The sequence below is a fragment of the Plectropomus leopardus genome, chromosome 5, assembly GCF_026936395.1.
Source record: "Plectropomus leopardus strain MGB_pleo_1.0 chromosome 5, ASM2693639v1, whole genome shotgun sequence".
Lineage (NCBI taxonomy): Eukaryota > Metazoa > Chordata > Actinopteri > Perciformes > Serranidae > Plectropomus > Plectropomus leopardus.
In genome coordinates, this window is record NC_142180.1 from 38,982,783 (window position 1) to 39,001,500 (window position 18,718).

Sequence of the window (18,718 nt, forward strand, 5' to 3'; positions counted from 1 at the left end):
ATGACATGTCCCAAAAACAGCTGAAATCCAAATTAAACCATATAAAATTGCCTGTGGAGACACGCCATTGCAAAGAAAGTTGTAAAAAGGGCCAAAAACACCTTAATTTGGCATGTTAAAAAAATGGCCGCAAATGCAAGGGTATAGTATGGCAAAAATGTCAAAATATGACATGTCCCAAAAACAGCTGAAAATGACATTAAAACTCATTAAATAGTATATCGAGACATGCCATTGCAAAGAAAGTTGCAATTAGGGCCAAAAACACCATAATTTGGTATGTCCAAAAAATGACCGAAGATGCATATTTTGACAAAAATGCAAGGCTATAGTATGGCAAAAATGTCAAAATATGACATTTCCCAAAAACAGCTGAAAACGACATTAAAAGTCATTAAATAGCCGGTCAACACGCGCCATTGCAACGAAAGTTGTAAAAAGGGCCAAAAACACCATAATTTGGCATGTTCAAACAATGGCCAAAGATGCAAGGCTATAGTATGGCAAAAATGTCAAAATATGACATTTCCCAAAAACAGCTGAAAATGACATTAAAACTCATTAATTAGCCTGTTAAGACACGCCATTGCAAAGAAAGTTGCAAAAAGGGCCAAAAACACAATAATTGGGCATGTTGAAACAATGGCCAAAGATGCAAGGCTATAGTATGGCAAAAATGTCAAACTATGACATGTTCCAAAAACAGCTGAAAAACACTTTAAAACACATTAAATAGCCTTTCGAGACACGCTATTGAAAAGAAAGTTACATTGAGGGCCAAAAATGCATTAATTTAGATTGTTGAAAAAATGACCGAAGATGCAAGGCTATAGTATGGCAAAAATGTCAAAATATGACATGTCCCAAAAACAGCTGAAATCCAAATTAAACCATATAAAATTGCCTGTGGAGACACGCCATTGCAAAGAAAGTTGTAAAAAGGGCCAAAAACACCTTAATTTGGCATGTTAAAAAAATGGCCGCAAATGCAAGGGTATAGTATGGCAAAAATGTCAAAATATGACATGTCCCAAAAACAGCTGAAAATGACATTAAAACTCATTAAATAGTATATCGAGACATGCCATTGCAAAGAAAGTTGCAATTAGGGCCAAAAACACCATAATTTGGTATGTCCAAAAAATGACCGAAGATGCATATTTTGACAAAAATGCAAGGCTATAGTATGGCAAAAATGTCAAAATATGACATTTCCCAAAAACAGCTGAAAACGACATTAAAAGTCATTAAATAGCCGGTCAACACGCGCCATTGCAACGAAAGTTGTAAAAAGGGCCAAAAACACCATAATTTGGCATGTTCAAACAATGGCCAAAGATGCAAGGCTATAGTATGGCAAAAATGTCAAAATATGACATGTCCCAAAAACAGCTGAAAATGACATTAAAACTCATTAAATAGCCTGCCGAGACATGCCATTGCAAAGAAAGTTGCATTGAGGGCCAAAAATGCATTCATTTGGATTGTTGAAAAAAATGACCGAAAATGCAAGGCTATAGTATGGCAAAAATGTCAAAATATGACATGTCCCAAAAACAGCTGAAAATGACATTAAAACTCATTAAATAGCCTGTTAAGACACGCCATTACAAAGAAAGTTGCAAAAAGGGCCAAAAACACAATAATTGGGCATGTTGAAACAATGGCCAAAGATGCAAGGCTATAGTATGGCAAAAATGTCAAAATATGACATTTCCAAAAACAGCTGAAAACGACATTAAAAGTCATTAAATAGCCGGTCAACACGCGCCATTGCAACGAAAGTTGTAAAAAGGGCCAAAAACACCATAATTTGGCATGTTCAAACAATGGCCAAAGATGCAAGGCTATAGTATGGCAAAAATGTCAAACTATGACATGTCCCAAAAACAGCTGAAAACGACATTAAAACACATTAAATAGCCTGCCGAGACATGCCATTGCAAAGAAAGTTGCATTGAGGGCCAAAAATGCATTCATTTGGATTGTTGAAAAAAATGACTGAAAATGCAAGGCTATAGTATGGCAAAAATGTCAAAATATGACATGTCCCAAAAACAGCTGAAAATGACATTAAAACTCATTAAATAGCCTGTTAAGACACGCCATTACAAAGAAAGTTGCATTGAGGGCCAAAAACACAATAATTGGGCATGTTGAAACAATGGCCAAAGATGCAAGGCTATAGTATGGCAAAAATGTCAAAATATGACATTTCCCAAAAACAGCTGAAAACGACATTAAAAGTCATTAAATAGCCGGTCAACACGCGCCATTGCAACGAAAGTTGTAAAAAGGGCCAAAAACACCATAATTTGGCATGTTCAAACAATGGCCAAAGATGCAAGGCTATAGTATGGCAAAAATGTCAAACTATGACATGTCCCAAAAACAGCTGAAAATGACATTAAAACTCATTAATTAGCCTGTTAAGACACGCCATTGCAAAGAAAGTTGCAAAAAGGGCCAAAAACACAATAATTGGGCATGTTGAAACAATGGCCAAAGATGCAAGGCTATAGTATGGCAAAAATGTCAAACTATGACATGTTCCAAAAACAGCTGAAAAACACTTTAAAACACATTAAATAGCCTTTCGAGACACGCTATTGAAAAGAAAGTTGCATTGAGGGCCAAAAATGCATTAATTTAGATTGTTGAAAAAATGACCGAAGATGCAAGGCTATAGTATGGCAAAAATGTCAAAATATGACATGTCCCAAAAACAGCTGAAAACGACATTAAAACACATTAAATAGCCTGCCGAGACATGCCATTGCAAAGAAAGTTGCATTGAGGGCCAAAAATGCATTCATTTGGATTGTTGAAAAAAATGACCGAAAATGCAAGGCTATAGTATGGCAAAAATGTCAAAATATGACATGTCCCAAAAACAGCTGAAAATGACATTAAAACTCATTTAATAGCCTGTTAAGACACGCCATTACAAAGAAAGTTGCAAAAAGGGCCAAAAACACCATAATTTGGCATGTTCAAACAATGGCCAAAGATGCAAGGCTATAGTATGCCCAAAATGTCAAAATATGACATGTCCCAAAAACAGCTGAAAACGACATTAAAACACATTAAATAGCCTGCCGAGACATGCCATTGCAAAGAAAGTTGCATTGAGGGCCAAAAATGCATTCATTTGGATTGTTGAAAAAAATGACCGAAAATGCAAGGCTATAGTATGGCAAAAATGTCAAAATATGACATGTCCCAAAAACAGCTGAAAATGACATTAAAACTCATTAAATAGCCTGTTAAGACACGCCATTGCAAAGAAAGTTGCAAAAAGGGCCAAAAACACAATAATTTGGCATGTTGAAACAATGGCCAAAGATGCAAGGCTATAGTATGCCCAAAATGTCAAAATATGACATGTCCCAAAAACAGCTGAAAACGACATTAAAACACATTAAATAGCCTGCCGAGACATGCCATTGCAAAGAAAGTTGCATTGAGGGCCAAAAATGCATTCATTTGGATTGTTGAAAAAAATGACCGAAAATGCAAGGCTATAGTATGGCAAAAATGTCAAAATATGACATTTCCCAAAAACAGCTGAAAACGACATTAAAAGTCATTAAATAGCCGGTCAACACGCGCCATTGCAACGAAAGTTGTAAAAAGGGCCAAAAACACCATAATTTGGCATGTTCAAACAATGGCCAAAGATGCAAGGCTATAGTATGGCAAAAATGTCAAAATATGACATGTCCCAAAAACAGCTGAAAATGACATTAAAACTCATTAATTAGCCTGTTAAGACACGCCATTGCAAAGAAAGTTGCAAAAAGGGCCAAAAACACAATAATTGGGCATGTTGAAACAATGGCCAAAGATGCAAGGCTATAGTATGGCAAAAATGTCAAACTATGACATGTTCCAAAAACAGCTGAAAAACACTTTAAAACACATTAAATAGCCTTTCGAGACACGCTATTGAAAAGAAAGTTGCATTGAGGGCCAAAATGCATTAATTTAGATTGTTGAAAAAATGACCGAAGATGCAAGGCTATAGTATGGCAAAAATGTCAAAATATGACATGTCCCAAAAACAGCTGAAATCCAAATTAAACCATATAAAATTGCCTGTGGAGACACGCCATTGCAAAGAAAGTTGTAAAAAGGGCCAAAAACACCTTAATTTGGCATGTTAAAAAAATGGCCGCAAATGCAAGGGTATAGTATGGCAAAAATGTCAAAATATGACATGTCCCAAAAACAGCTGAAAATGACATTAAAACTCATTAAATAGTATATCGAGACATGCCATTGCAAAGAAAGTTGCAATTAGGGCCAAAAACACCATAATTTGGTATGTCCAAAAAATGACCGAAGATGCATATTTTGACAAAAATGCAAGGCTATAGTATGGCAAAAATGTCAAAATATGACATTTCCCAAAAACAGCTGAAAACGACATTAAAAGTCATTAAATAGCCGGTCAACACGCGCCATTGCAACGAAAGTTGTAAAAAGGGCCAAAAACACCATAATTTGGCATGTTCAAACAATGGCCAAAGATGCAAGGCTATAGTATGGCAAAAATGTCAAAATATGACATTTCCCAAAAACAGCTGAAAATGACATTAAAACTCATTAATTAGCCTGTTAAGACACGCCATTGCAAAGAAAGTTGCAAAAAGGGCCAAAAACACAATAATTGGGCATGTTGAAACAATGGCCAAAGATGCAAGGCTATAGTATGGCAAAAATGTCAAACTATGACATGTTCCAAAAACAGCTGAAAAACACTTTAAAACACATTAAATAGCCTTTCGAGACACGCTATTGAAAAGAAAGTTGCATTGAGGGCCAAAAATGCATTAATTTAGATTGTTGAAAAAATGACCGAAGATGCAAGGCTATAGTATGGCAAAAATGTCAAAATATGACATTTCCCAAAAACAGCTGAAATCCAAATTAAACCATATAAAATTGCCTGTGGAGACACGCCATTGCAAAGAAAGTTGTAAAAAGGGCCAAAAACACCTTAATTTGGCATGTTAAAAAAATGGCCGCAAATGCAAGGGTATAGTATAGCAAAAATGTCAAAATATGACATGTCCCAAAAACAGCTGAAAATGACATTAAAACTCATTAAATAGTATATCGAGACATGCCATTGCAAAGAAAGTTGCAATTAGGGCCAAAAACACCATAATTTGGTATGTCCAAAAAATGACCGAAGATGCATATTTTGACAAAAATGCAAGGCTATAGTATGGCAAAAATGTCAAAATATGACATTTCCCAAAAACAGCTGAAAACGACATTAAAAGTCATTAAATAGCCGGTCAACACGCCGCCATTGCAACGAAAGTTGTAAAAGGGCCAAAAACACCATAATTTGGCATGTTCAAACAATGGCCAAAGATGCAAGGCTATAGTATGGCAAAATGTCAAAATATGACATGTCCCAAAAACAGCTGAAAATGACATTAAAACTCATTAAATAGCCTGCCGAGACATGCCATTGCAAAGAAAGTTGCATTGAGGGCCAAAAATGCATTCATTTGGATTGTTGAAAAAAATGACCGAAAATGCAAGGCTATAGTATGCCCAAAATGTCAAAATATGACATGTCCCAAAAACAGCTGAAAATGACATTAAAACTCATTAAATAGCCTGTTAAGACACGCCATTACAAAGAAAGTTGCAAAAAGGGCCAAAAACACAATAATTGGGCATGTTGAAACAATGGCCAAAGATGCAAGGCTATAGTATGGCAAAAATGTCAAAATATGACATTTCCCAAAAACAGCTGAAAACGACATTAAAAGTCATTAAATAGCCGGTCAACACGCGCCATTGCAACGAAAGTTGTAAAAAGGGCCAAAAACACCATAATTTGGCATGTTCAAACAATGGCCAAAGATGCAAGGCTATAGTATGGCAAAAATGTCAAACTATGACATGTCCCAAAAACAGCTGAAAACGACATTAAAACACATTAAATAGCCTGCCGAGACATGCCATTGCAAAGAAAGTTGCATTGAGGGCCAAAAATGCATTCATTTGGATTGTTGAAAAAAATGACTGAAAATGCAAGGCTATAGTATGGCAAAAATGTCAAAATATGACATGTCCCAAAAACAGCTGAAAATGACATTAAAACTCATTAAATAGCCTGTTAAGACACGCCATTACAAAGAAAGTTGCATTGAGGGCCAAAAACACAATAATTGGGCATGTTGAAACAATGGCCAAAGATGCAAGGCTATAGTATGGCAAAAATGTCAAAATATGACATTTCCCAAAAACAGCTGAAAACGACATTAAAAGTCATTAAATAGCCGGTCAACACGCGCCATTGCAACGAAAGTTGTAAAAAGGGCCAAAAACACCATAATTTGGCATGTTCAAACAATGGCCAAAGATGCAAGGCTATAGTATGGCAAAAATGTCAAACTATGACATGTCCCAAAAACAGCTGAAAATGACATTAAAACTCATTAATTAGCCTGTTAAGACACGCCATTGCAAAGAAAGTTGCAAAAAGGGCCAAAAACACAATAATTGGGCATGTTGAAACAATGGCCAAAGATGCAAGGCTATAGTATGGCAAAAATGTCAAACTATGACATGTCCCAAAAACAGCTGAAAAACACTTTAAAACACATTAAATAGCCTTTCGAGACACGCTATTGAAAAGAAAGTTGCATTGAGGGCCAAAAATGCATTAATTTAGATTGTTGAAAAAATGACCGAAGATGCAAGGCTATAGTATGGCAAAAATGTCAAAATATGACATGTCCCAAAAACAGCTGAAAACGACATTAAAACACATTAAATAGCCTGCCGAGACATGCCATTGCAAAGAAAGTTGCATTGAGGGCCAAAAATGCATTCATTTGGATTGTTGAAAAAAATGACCGAAAATGCAAGGCTATAGTATGGCAAAAATGTCAAAATATGACATGTCCCAAAAACAGCTGAAAATGACATTAAAACTCATTAAATAGCCTGTTAAGACACGCCATTGCAAAGAAAGTTGCAAAAAGGGCCAAAAACACAATAATTTGGCATGTCAAAAAAATGGCCACAAATGCAAGGCTATAGTATGGCAAAAATGTCAAAATATGACATTTCCCAAAAACAGCTGAAAACGACATTAAAAGTCATTAAATAGCCGGTCAACACGCGCCATTGCAACGAAAGTTGTAAAAAGGGCCAAAAACACCATAATTTGGCATGTTAAAACAATGGCCAAAGATGCAAGGCTATAGTATGGCAAAAATGTCAAAATATGACATGTCCCAAAAACAGCTGAAAACGACATTAAAACACATTAAATAGCCTGCTGAGACATGCCATTGCAAAGAAAGTTGCATTGAGGGCCAAAAATGCATTCATTTGGATTGTTGAAAAAAATGACCGAAAATGCAAGGCTATAGTATGGCAAAAATGTCAAAATATGACATGTCCCAAAAACAGCTGAAAATGACATTAAAACTCATTTAATAGCCTGTTAAGACACGCCATTGCAAAGAAAGTTGCAAAAAGGGCCAAAACACAATAATTTGGCATGTCAAAAAAATGGCCACAAATGCAAGGCTATAGTATGGCAAAAATGTCAAAATATGACATTTCCCAAAAACAGCTGAAAACGACATTAAAAGTCATTAAATAGCCGGTCAACACGCGCCATTGCAACGAAAGTTGTAAAAAGGGCCAAAAACACCATAATTTGGCATGTTCAAACAATGGCCAAAGATGCAAGGCTATAGTATGGCAAAAATGTCAAAATATGACATGTCCCAAAAACAGCTGAAAACGACATTAAAACACATTAAATAGCCTGCTGAGACATGCCATTGCAAAGAAAGTTGCATTGAGGGCCAAAAATGCATTCATTTGGATTCTTGAAAAAAATGACCGAAAATGCAAGGCTATAGTATGGCAAAAATTTCAAAATATGACATGTCCCAAAAACAGCTGAAAACGACATTAAAATTCATTAAATACTATATCGAGACATGCCATTGCAAAGAAAGTTGCAATTAGGGCCAAAAACACCATAATTTGGTATGTCCAAAAAATGACCGAAGATGCATATTTTGACAAAAATGCAAGGCTATAGTATGGCAAAAATGTCAAAATATGACATGTCCCAAAAACAGCTGAAAAAAACATTAAAACTCATTAAATAGCCGGTCAACACATGCCATTGCCAGAAAAGTTGTAAAAAGGGCCAAAAACACCATAATTTGGCATGTCCAAAAAATGACCGAAGTTGCAAGGCTATAGTATGGCAAAAATGTCAAAATGTGACATATTCCAAAAACAGCTGAAAAACACTTTAAAACACATTAAAAAGCCGGTCAACACATGCCATTGCAAAGAAAGTTGTAGAAAGGGCCAAAAATGCCATAATTTGGCATGTTGAAATACTGACCGAAAATGCAAGGCTATAGTATGGCAAAAATGTCAAAATATTATATGTCCCAAAAACGACTGAAAACACCCGAAAACCGCAAAAAATAGCGTGCTGAGACACGCAATGGCATAGATTTTTTCAAAATTACCCCAAAACAATATTTCATGTTGAAAAATTACCCATGAAGCAAGGTTATAGTATGGCAAAAAATGTTAAAAATTGGCATGTCCCAAAAACGACTGTAAACACCTGGTATCCACACAAAATAGCGTGCCGAGAAATGCCATAGTATAGAATTTTGCAAAAACGACCTAAAGCAAAATATTGCCTGTTGAAAAATTGACCCAAAAAGGAAGGCTATAGCCTAGAGAAAATTTCAAAAATGACATGTCCCAAAAACACATGAAAACAGCGAAAATCCGCATTAACTAGCACCCTGAGACATGCCATGGTATAGAATTTTGCAAAAACAGCCAAAAACACCATAATATGGCATGTCAAAAAAACGACCGAAAACGTCATAGTTTAGCTTGTAGTAGGGTTACCGTATACAATGTCGAAATAAAGGTCCAAAAACACCATAATAAAACGTCAAAAAAATGGCCATAGTTTAGTATTCAAAAAGTCATACTTTTGCATGTTGTCCAAAATCGCAGCCTAAATTTAGTTTGTCATAAATGAAAACTGTGAATTTCATCTGAATGTGAGAACTAAGTTCATTGAAACTGAATTTACCAAGTTTGTATTTCGCAGATATTAAAGTGAAAGAGCAGAGCGTCGAGAACATGATGAGGTAAGAACAGGCTCCTCCTCTGCCAGTGGGTGTGTCTGGCTGATGATGTCATGATGATGTCATACAGTTGGCAGCAGATTGACTTCCTGATATCAGCACATTGATTGATTGATTGATTGATTGATTGATTGATTGATTGAATGATTGAATGATTGATTTTAGGGGGAAGAAGATCTACGAGCCTCCTCGCTACATGACAGTCAGTCAGGCTGCAGATCAGCTGATCCAGATCATCCAGAGGAGGAGGGAGGAGGGGGAGGAGCTAGGTGAGTGGCCGCTGCTCAGCTGCCTTCTGATTGGCTCAACAGATCGAACAAACACAAACAGACAAATGTTGGCTAATTAATGCTGTTCCTGCTCCAGGTATGACAGAGGACACGATGTGTGTGGGCGTGGCCAGGCTCGGCGCAGACGACCAGACCATCCGCGCAGCAACGTTACGTCAGCTGGTGTCATGTGACCTTGGCGGTCCACTTCATTCGCTGGTCATTACCGGTCAGCTCCACCCACTGGAGGTGGACATGCTGCAAGTGAACGCAGAACCAAATGCACTGGATCACCTGCGCATGATCGACAGCTCCACCCACAGCTCGTAATCCAGACATGTTTGTCTTCCTGCACTTGTGAGGACTGTCACTGGTGTCGAGCGTTCTCGCACCTGAAAACACAAAATGTAAACTGATTCTGACCTGAACCTTCAGACTGTCTACTACAAGGGTTTGACAGCCTGGTCCTCACAAAAATAGCTAAATTAAACAAACACACGTTTGTCTTTCTGTGCTTGTAAAGACCATTATTTGCAAATTGTGTTCCCAAACCTCTGAACTGGAAACGTTAAAACCTTCAGACTGGTCTTCTCTGTGGAGACGAGGAGCAGAGACGTCCTCGCTAGAATGGTTTACAGCAATGGTCCTCACAAAGACAGCGAGACAGGAAGGTGTCGTTGATCATCAGAATAATAGAAGAACATTTGTGATCCATAACTGTTTCTTTGTACTGTGAAAACATACAGTTGAACAGTTGAGTCCTCCTAATGTGTGTTAATGACTGAGGTCCCCACTCTGTACCCTGAGAAGAACAAAATGTAATGTCATCAATAAAGAGATCAATAATCAGAGAAACAGAATTATTTATTACAGTTGAAAAAAAAAACTGAAACCCACTGACTGGTCACATGGTTTGGTCACATGGATTGGCACATTAAAAACACAGAGTGACATCACACCCGCACGGACCAATCAGCCGGCAGCAGCCTGGTCCCAGCAGTGATGTCAGAGGAGGGGGAGGGGCGTCCAGATTGTCTCTGATTCATGATGAAGGCACTTACCCTGAATGCCTTGCTCCAGTCTACCAAGTGCAGCAAGGGGGGGGGCTTCACACGGCCTGCTGACACGGACAGGTACATTTAAAAAATAGGGGGAGGCGCTGTTTAAGTTGGGCTGGAGCATCATGGGAGATCAGTCATACACCACCCAGCTCACTGGTCTCAGTCTGTCCACTGTGGGGTGGGGGGGGGGCTCAGAGGTCACCTGCAGCTGACTGAAGGTGAGTGGTCCCAGGTGTTCAGAGGAGGCGGAGCTTCTACATGGCCGCCATGTCGATCTGAACATACAGTTGACGAACTCCCACCTGCAGAGAGACGGGAAGGTAAATTAAACGGTACAAATACTTCAATACTGAGTACAAAAGGTGACTCCAATTTATGCAAAAATTAGTCCAAAATATGTATCCAAAAACTGTCATAACATGTCAAAGTTAAATTTCAAGAAAAAAAGTGGAAATAATTTGACAGAAAAATTAATCAAATTAATTGTTTTTAAATAAATAAATAAATACAAAACCAGCATGAGTCTATTCTATTTTGGACGACATGCTATAGCATGAATTTTTAACGCATTTTTGGGGACCTGCTATAGCACTGAAAAGTGATACTGTAGCATGTTGCATAAAATAGCATAAGCAAACATGCCTCAATATTTAATTGAAAAATTATAGCATATCATGTTCAAAAGTTCATTCAAAAGTCATACAATAGCATTTCTTTCAAAATAACGTATTACAGTTATAGTATAGCATGTCAAAAAAGTTAAAATGTTATTGTTTCTAAAGTATAGTAAGTAAAGTATAGTAAGCAGAAATTAAAATTAGAAAAGTCCTTGTTTAAAATGTTCATAATAAAGTGTATATCTGTGGTGCGTTCAGGTACCAGTGTGAAGATGTGGTGCGTTCAGGTACCAGTGTGAAGATGTGGTACGTTCAGGTACCTGTGTGAAGATGTGGTGCGTTCAGGTACCTGTGTGAAGATGTGGTACGTTCAGGTACCTGTGTGAAGATGTGGTGCGTTCAGGTACCTGTGTGAAGATGTGGTGCGTCTGGCTGAGGATCCAGCGTGTGTCGGCATCTGGGGCGACCAGCAGCTTCAGGGTCCCGATGTAAACGTCCGTACACAGCGTCCAGAAGTGAGGCTCCTGCAGATTGTATACGCCCTGCAGCTGCTGCACCTGAACACAACACACCAGGAGTTAGACTCGTCCCTGACACCAGGACCGTAACCTGGGTTTAGAAATTAGTGAGGTCCAGAAATTTAAGGGGGGGGGGGTTGGCCTGAAATTTAGCCTTTGCAAAATCTGACAGACCCTTAGAAGACCACTCGATCAAACCGATACTCCTAAGCTGTACTGGGAGATCAGGGTTCAGCACCAGAGGGGATCTAACAGATATATCAAAAGGAATATTTAAATGTTTTTTCACGTCCCTCCATGCCAGCAATGTATTGTAAATAATAATGTTATCATGGAGGGATTTAATCTGATCTATATTGTTGATGAAAGGAAGGAATGTAAGTTTCCTGGGATGACAAGCTGAGGACTCCAGACTGATCCATAAAGAGTTCTGACTATTCATAAACCAATTTGCAATTATTTTAAGTTGAGCTGACCAATAATGTAGTTGTAGATTGGGTAACGACAGACCACCTAGTTCCCTTGGCTTGGTAAGTTTAGAAAACCTGACCCTCTGATGTTTATTGTTCCAGATGTAACAAGAAATGTGAGAATTCAAAGACTTAAAAAATGATGGAGTTAAATAACAGGGGAGATTTTGAAATAAATAATTTAAACGAGGGAGGATATTCATTTTTATTACATTGACTCTCCCAAGGAGGGAAGTAGGCAGAGAAGACCAGTTTTTCAGGTCATTTTTAATTTTGTAAATCAAAGGGGAATAATTAAAGTCAAACAGCTTATTTAAATCGGCCGAAATAAAAATTCCTAGATATCTAAGACCTGACTCTGACAATTGGAAGGGAGACTGTATACCTACATTCTGGGGAATATTAAAGGGTAAAGCAACAGATTTTCCTAAATTTACTTTATAGCCTGACAGGGCGCTAAAAAAGGTTATGGAACTCAGAACAGCAGGAACTGATTTTTCAGGATCCTTTAAATACAGAAGGACATCATCTGCAAATAAGGAAATGACATGACTTTCCTCCCCAATTGAGATTCCATGTATATCAGGATTAGTCCTGATGGCTTCAGCCAGAGGCTCAATAAATAAAGTAAACAATAAGGGTGACAGAGGGCACCCTTGCCTGCAACCTCTGCGCACTGGGAAACCTTCAGACATCAGACCATTTGTATTAACAGCAGCTATTGGGTCAGAATAGAGAACTTTAACCAAATTAATGAATTTAGGGCCCAGGCCAAATTTTTCTAACACCGCAAAAAGAAAAGGCCATTCATCGCGATCAAAGGCCTTTTCGGCGTCTCAAGATATAATAAATGCTGGATTTTTATAAGTGTTCAGATGATGTATAATATTAAGTACACGACAAACATTATCTGTGCCATGTCTGGATTTAACAAATCCGGCCTGGTCTGGGTTTATAATCTTGGGGAGTATGTTTTCAAGCCTGCGGGCCAATATTTTTGCAATTATTTTATAGTCCACATTAAGTAAGCTAATGGGCCTATATGAAGAGCAGTCCGGAGGGTTTTTATCCTTTTTTAAGAGCAAGCTGATAGAGGCCTGCTTCCAAGAAGGAGGGATGCCATCTTTTAAAATATTTTTAATAGCAGGCATAAGTATTGGATGGATCTCTGGCCAAAACTTCTTAAAAAACTCTAGTGGAAACCCATCGGGTCCTGGACATTTACCATTTGGCATAGCCTGAATTGCGGCCCAAACCTCCTCAGGGGTGAATGCAGCATTTAAAATGGAACGATCCTCCTCCGCAATGGTAGGTAGTGAAATACATAGTATATATAGTGCTTAAATACGAAGCAATATTTGGATTAGTGCCCGCTGAACTGTAAAGAGATTTATAAAAATCCCTGAATGTATTATTAATTATCAGTGGATCGCATGAAACATTACCAGACGGTGATCTTATCATATTAATGACGCAGTCACTGTTCTGATTTTTCAACTGGTGCGCAAGTAAACGACTGGATTTATTATTAAATTCATAGTATTTCTGTTTAGTAAAGAGTAGGAGCTTCTGGATATGACGGGTGTGATCCATATTAAGTTCAGTCCTAGCAGATACTAATGCCTTTAAATTGGGAGCTGTAGGTGTTTGTTTATGTACCTGTTCCAGCTTAGCAACTTCTTTTTCAAGATTTTTCCTATGACCGTCTCTTAATTTCTTTTGATGAGAGGTGTATGAAATAAGATGGCCACGTAGAGTGGCTTTAGCTGCGTCCCAGATCATAGCTGGGGACACCGGAGAGTTTCTATTATCAGACCAAAACTGTAGCAAGCTACTCCGGACGAAGCTGCAGAAAGACTCGTTACTTAAAAAGGATGTATTAAATCTCCAAATTGGGGTCTTAGGAATATTAAATGCTGGGTCAATATGCAGGTGAACTGGTGCGTGATCTGAAAGGACAATAGAATCTATGCGGCAAGTCTGAACTGCATACAAAAATTGTTTGGGAATGAAGAAATTATCAAGTCGGGAATACGAATTATGAGGATGTGAATAAAATGTATAGTCCCTCACATTAGGATTTATCTGTCGCCATACATCTATTAAACCAGTGTCTGCACTTAAACTATGGAGAATATTCGAGGATCTTGGGTTTGCTATACTTGCGGAGGAGGACTTATCCAGAGAAGCATTCATTATGCAATTGAAATCACCAGCTAGGAAACCTAAGCCTTTACAGTAATGGTTAAACATTAAAATAATCCGTGATATAAAATGAGGGGAGTCCTGATTTGGGGCATAAACATTGAGAATAGTTATATGTTGTTGCAGTATTGAGCCTGTGATCAATATAAATCTGCCCTCTGGATCTTTTTCTTCATGTTCCAAGATAAAAGGCAGTTTCTTATTAATGAGAATAGCTGTGCCTCTTTTATTTTGTGAGTGGGAAGAGAAGTAGGTGTGGCCAACCTAATCTCTCTTGAGTTTCAAATGTTCTGAGTCAGATAATCTTGTTTCTTGAAGAAGAGCGATGTCAGATTTCTGTTTTTTCAGATGCGTCAAAATCTTTTTCCGTTTAATAACATGACCAATTCCTTGGACGTTCCAGGTTATGAGTTTAAGCGTCCCAGCCATGACAAGTGTAAGGTTGAAATGTAACTGTAGTAAAATCACTAAAGTTTAGGCAGATATACCACATATAAGGAGAACTGAACCCTGACCACTTAATACAATACAAATAGTCAAATAAAAATTCCAAAACAACAACAACCCAAAATTGCAGCATTTACCCTCCCTAATCCTGTCCCCAAACGACAGGATAAAACTACCCCAAACGAAGTCACCAGGCATACTAAACGCGGATACTGTGTATCTCATCTTCAAGTAGACCACAATAGCAGCTTAGACACCCAAGACAATGTCCAAACTCCAGGCTAAATAATAACACCCACCGCGAGATACCCCAAAATAAGGTAGAAAAAATATATATAAATAAATAAAAAGATAAAAATGCCCTGAGATACTTTCAAACCTGCCCATAATCAATAGCTACTTAAATAGAGATAAAACACAGTAAATTACGGAAAAATCAACGCATTGTCAAGAAAAAGAGAGAAAAGAAAAAATTAGAGCCAATGTCAATATGGCACATAATTGCAAAAAAAAAAAAAGGGGAGCACTATGTTAAAAATGAAATTAAACGTTGGAGTCCATCATGTGAAAAATGACCGTGCACATTAGCATCCTTAATTAAGCAGGAATGAAGATAAACAAAACACCTCTTTCCCAGGGAGACAGACGCAGGTCAGCTCAACACTGCTGCTTATTTTCAAACCGTTGCTTTAACAACCAAAAGCAAAATCAGCAGCGGACTCCGGCGTATCAAAGAAACGGATCCGGCCGTCATGGAGACACCGGAGACGAGCTGGATAAGCAAATCCGCGGTAGAGAGATCGGGGTAAAACCGTAGCTGAGAGCCGTCGTATAGGATGTCGCGCTTCTTCAGGGCTGCTCTGAGCACGGCCTAGGTTAGGCTCGGTGGGCGCGCTCGATCCCCAGTGGGGGAAAGTCGGCGGGGAGGCCGACCAAGGTCGGCAGCTGGGTCTGAAGGAAGTCCAGAAGCGATGTGCCGTTCTCCGCCTTCTCTGGGAGATTAACAATCTTCAGATTTTTACGCCGGCCACGGTTTTCAAGGTTGTCAACCTTCGTCCGGAGCTGCTCCACTGTTTTTTCCATGGAGGCCAGGTGGGTGCTGAATTTGTTGTAATCGTCCTCGGATGTGGAAACTCTGCCCTCAGCCTCCTCCATGCGTTTCTCCAGGTCGGTTACAGAGGTTGGAAAGTGAGCTCTCCACAGTAATAACGGATGTTTTAATTTCACTGAGAGCTCCGTCAATAGCATCCAAACGAGTGCCGACCGACGTATCCATCTCACCCACGCGTGAAGCCACTGATTTAACCTCGGCCAAAATCCGCTCCATGGTAGCCGAACTGAAGGGCTCCAGGTTGCTAGCTTCCTGAGGCTCCTCATTAGTAGAGCGTGTGGCCGACTGAGAGGGCTCCTTCTTCTTGCTAGGATGTTGGCCGGCTGACGAAAAAATAGGAAAATCTTTGTCGCGCTGTGGTCCAGGCATCACAGCAGCCGAGTGTAGTTTGCGCAGTCAGATTAAATAGGAGAAATATCGGAGTTTGATAATAGCCTGGAGCGGAGCAGAAGCACAGGCAGCCATCTTGCTTCGGGTCACGTGACCACCCTTCCCTAAGTACAATTTAAAGGTTCACGCATTCAGGTATTTACATTTTAAGCCAGTTTGTGTGTACTTCTACTCTACATTTCAAAGGTAAATCTTTTATGTGACAGCTGAAATTACTTCACAGATTACTGATACAAAACATACATCAACTCCCAATTTCTGATGTGTAATTATAGATTCATCAGCCCCGTGTGGTGAGCAGCTATGAACACAATAATACTTCAGTTATTAGAATATATTGGCCTCAGTATCTGACAAGGGAAATAATTAACACTTTCACATCTAGTGGGCTATTTCAAGTACACTTTATTTCTAATACTTTTAAGTATACTTTCATTCTAATAGTTTTGTGCTTTTACTTGAATGAAATTTTAATGCAGAACTTTTACTGAAGACAGAGTATTTCTGCACCGTTGCTACTTTTACTTCAGTCAAAGATGTGAGTACTTCTTCCACAGCTGAATGTTCGTATGTCAGAGTACGAGATGTCTTTTCTGTCACTCATACAGCCTGTTAATGCAGTGTGTCCATTGTCCACCTGTCCATCATCTGCAGCTGCCTGTCTGTCCCTCTCTCTCTGTCTGTCTGTCCCTCTCTCTCTGTCTGTCTGTCCCCCTCTCTCTGTCTGTCTCTCTCTATGTCTGTCCCTCTCTCTCTGTCTGTCTGTCCCCCTCTCTCTGTCTGTCTGTCCCTCTCTCTCTGTCTGTCTGTCCCCCTCTCTCTGTCTGTCTGTCCCTCTCTCTCTGTCTGTCTGTCCCCCTCTCTCTGTCTGTCTCTCTCTCTCTCTCTCTCTCTCTGTCCCCCTGGACTCACCCTCTGGTAGCACTCGGGCAGGGCGTGGTCCAGTGATGGTGGCGTCCTCTGCATCAGGATCCCGATGGACTCCTTCAGTAAGGGCACCACGCTGAGGGACAGAGAGGACATGTCAACACTGACAGCTGATTCAGAGGCTTCTCAATAACACAACTGTAAATACTACTTTAATACTACTGTAAATACTACACATACACAGAAAACAACTGCTACTTTCAACCACCCAGAGTCCACAGACTGGCTCTGGGCTTTGGTCTAAGTCAGAGACACTCACCTTGCTTTGTTTGGGGGCCACTTTTATCAAATGTATGTTTCTAGAATTTCAGGACACGTCTATTATTTAAGGACATTTCTAGGATTTAAGGATTTTGAGTTTGGTGTGAGTCGCTCTCTGCAGCTCGTCGGGGGGTTGGGGGTCGGTGGACTGGAGTTTGGTGCGAGCGGTAAAGAATCGGTAGATTTTGGGCTGGAGTTTGGTGTGAGTCGCTCTCTGCAGCTCAGGAGTGAAGAATCTGTGGATTTTGGGTTCAGCAGTTTCCAGCTGCAGTAATTTGACGCCTGTGGTCGCTGAAGGCCTCTCGGCTGACCGCAGCTCGGCTCTGCTGACACTCTACATCTGCATCTGCGTTCACTTCCAGCCTATCAAACCACATCAGCAACATAAACTCCATTTATCACCGGGGCTTCTGGGAAATCTGACCGGCACGCCGAGGCCGGACTCCAGAACGGTTCCAGTTCCACAGCGGTGGTTTGGAGCACATGAGCGACTGATTACACATTCTTTCTTTAGTGGAAACCAGTTTCCAAAGAATCCATCAGGCTCTGGATGGACTTCCTCCCTTCCAGACAGACGGAGAGAAACCTGAGAGATAATCCATCACAGTCGCTGTTTCACTTCTGTCACACGGAGAACGTTAGCAAACGTTCCCTTAAGGAACCTCTGACATGTTAAAGCTGCGTTGCTTTAATGTGGGAAATGACCAAGGTTCTCTCAAGTTACCGTTTATCATTCATTATTTCGCAGAAAGTTATTTACTGGCCATTAAAAAAGTTCTATGAGCTCTAGTTTAAACTTGAGAGGTTCTGCAGGTCATTAAAGACGTTCTAGTGGATGTGTAGGATCTTCTAGTGGCCATTAAAAAGGTTCTAGGAGTTCCTCGGGTGGTTATAATCACTGGAAATGTTCTAACTATCAGTGTGGTGGTTGTAGGGGTCCTTTAGGAGGTTCTGGTTTCTCTTTAGAAGTTCCTAATGTGCAGTAAAGAGGTTCTACGGGACTTCCATGATTTTCTGACTATCAAAGAGGTTCTGCTGGTGACTGCAGAGTTTCTCTGGGTTCCTCAGGAGGTTATAGTGGCCATCCTTTAGAAAGTTTAAATGGTTGGTAAAAATATTCTCTGGGTTCTTCGAGATGTTCTTTGTGCCCTTCAGACAGTTATAGTGGTCAGAGGTTCTCGTTTTAACTTAAGAGGTTCTTCTGTTCATTTCAGAGGTTCTAGACTTCACTGAGGAGACTCCTTGTAAAGCTGTAACAGTCCT

General features: G+C 39.5%; 2 protein-coding genes across 2 annotated transcripts in view; one reads left to right on the forward strand and one right to left on the reverse strand.

Moving 5' to 3' along the window:
* Nucleotides 1–10,297, forward strand: part of dph5 (diphthamide biosynthesis 5) — a 43,367-nt gene extending 33,070 nt beyond the window's left edge. Inside the window, exons 5-7 of the mRNA XM_088078220.1 lie at nt 9,143–9,182; nt 9,345–9,448; nt 9,546–10,297. Coding sequence (XP_087934346.1) covers nt 9,143–9,182; nt 9,345–9,448; nt 9,546–9,778 — 377 coding nt within the window. The 3' untranslated portion in view covers nt 9,779–10,297. The remainder of the gene's footprint in view (nt 1–9,142; nt 9,183–9,344; nt 9,449–9,545) is intronic.
* The window catches only part of slc30a7 (solute carrier family 30 member 7), a 20,679-nt gene continuing 12,255 nt past the window's right edge, over nt 10,295–18,718 (reverse strand). The window contains exons 9-11 of the mRNA XM_088078219.1: nt 17,180–17,270; nt 11,534–11,683; nt 10,295–10,811 (exon numbers count right to left, since the gene is read on the reverse strand). Of these exons, the coding sequence (XP_087934345.1) occupies nt 10,764–10,811; nt 11,534–11,683; nt 17,180–17,270 (289 nt within the window). The 3' untranslated portion in view covers nt 10,295–10,763. The remainder of the gene's footprint in view (nt 10,812–11,533; nt 11,684–17,179; nt 17,271–18,718) is intronic.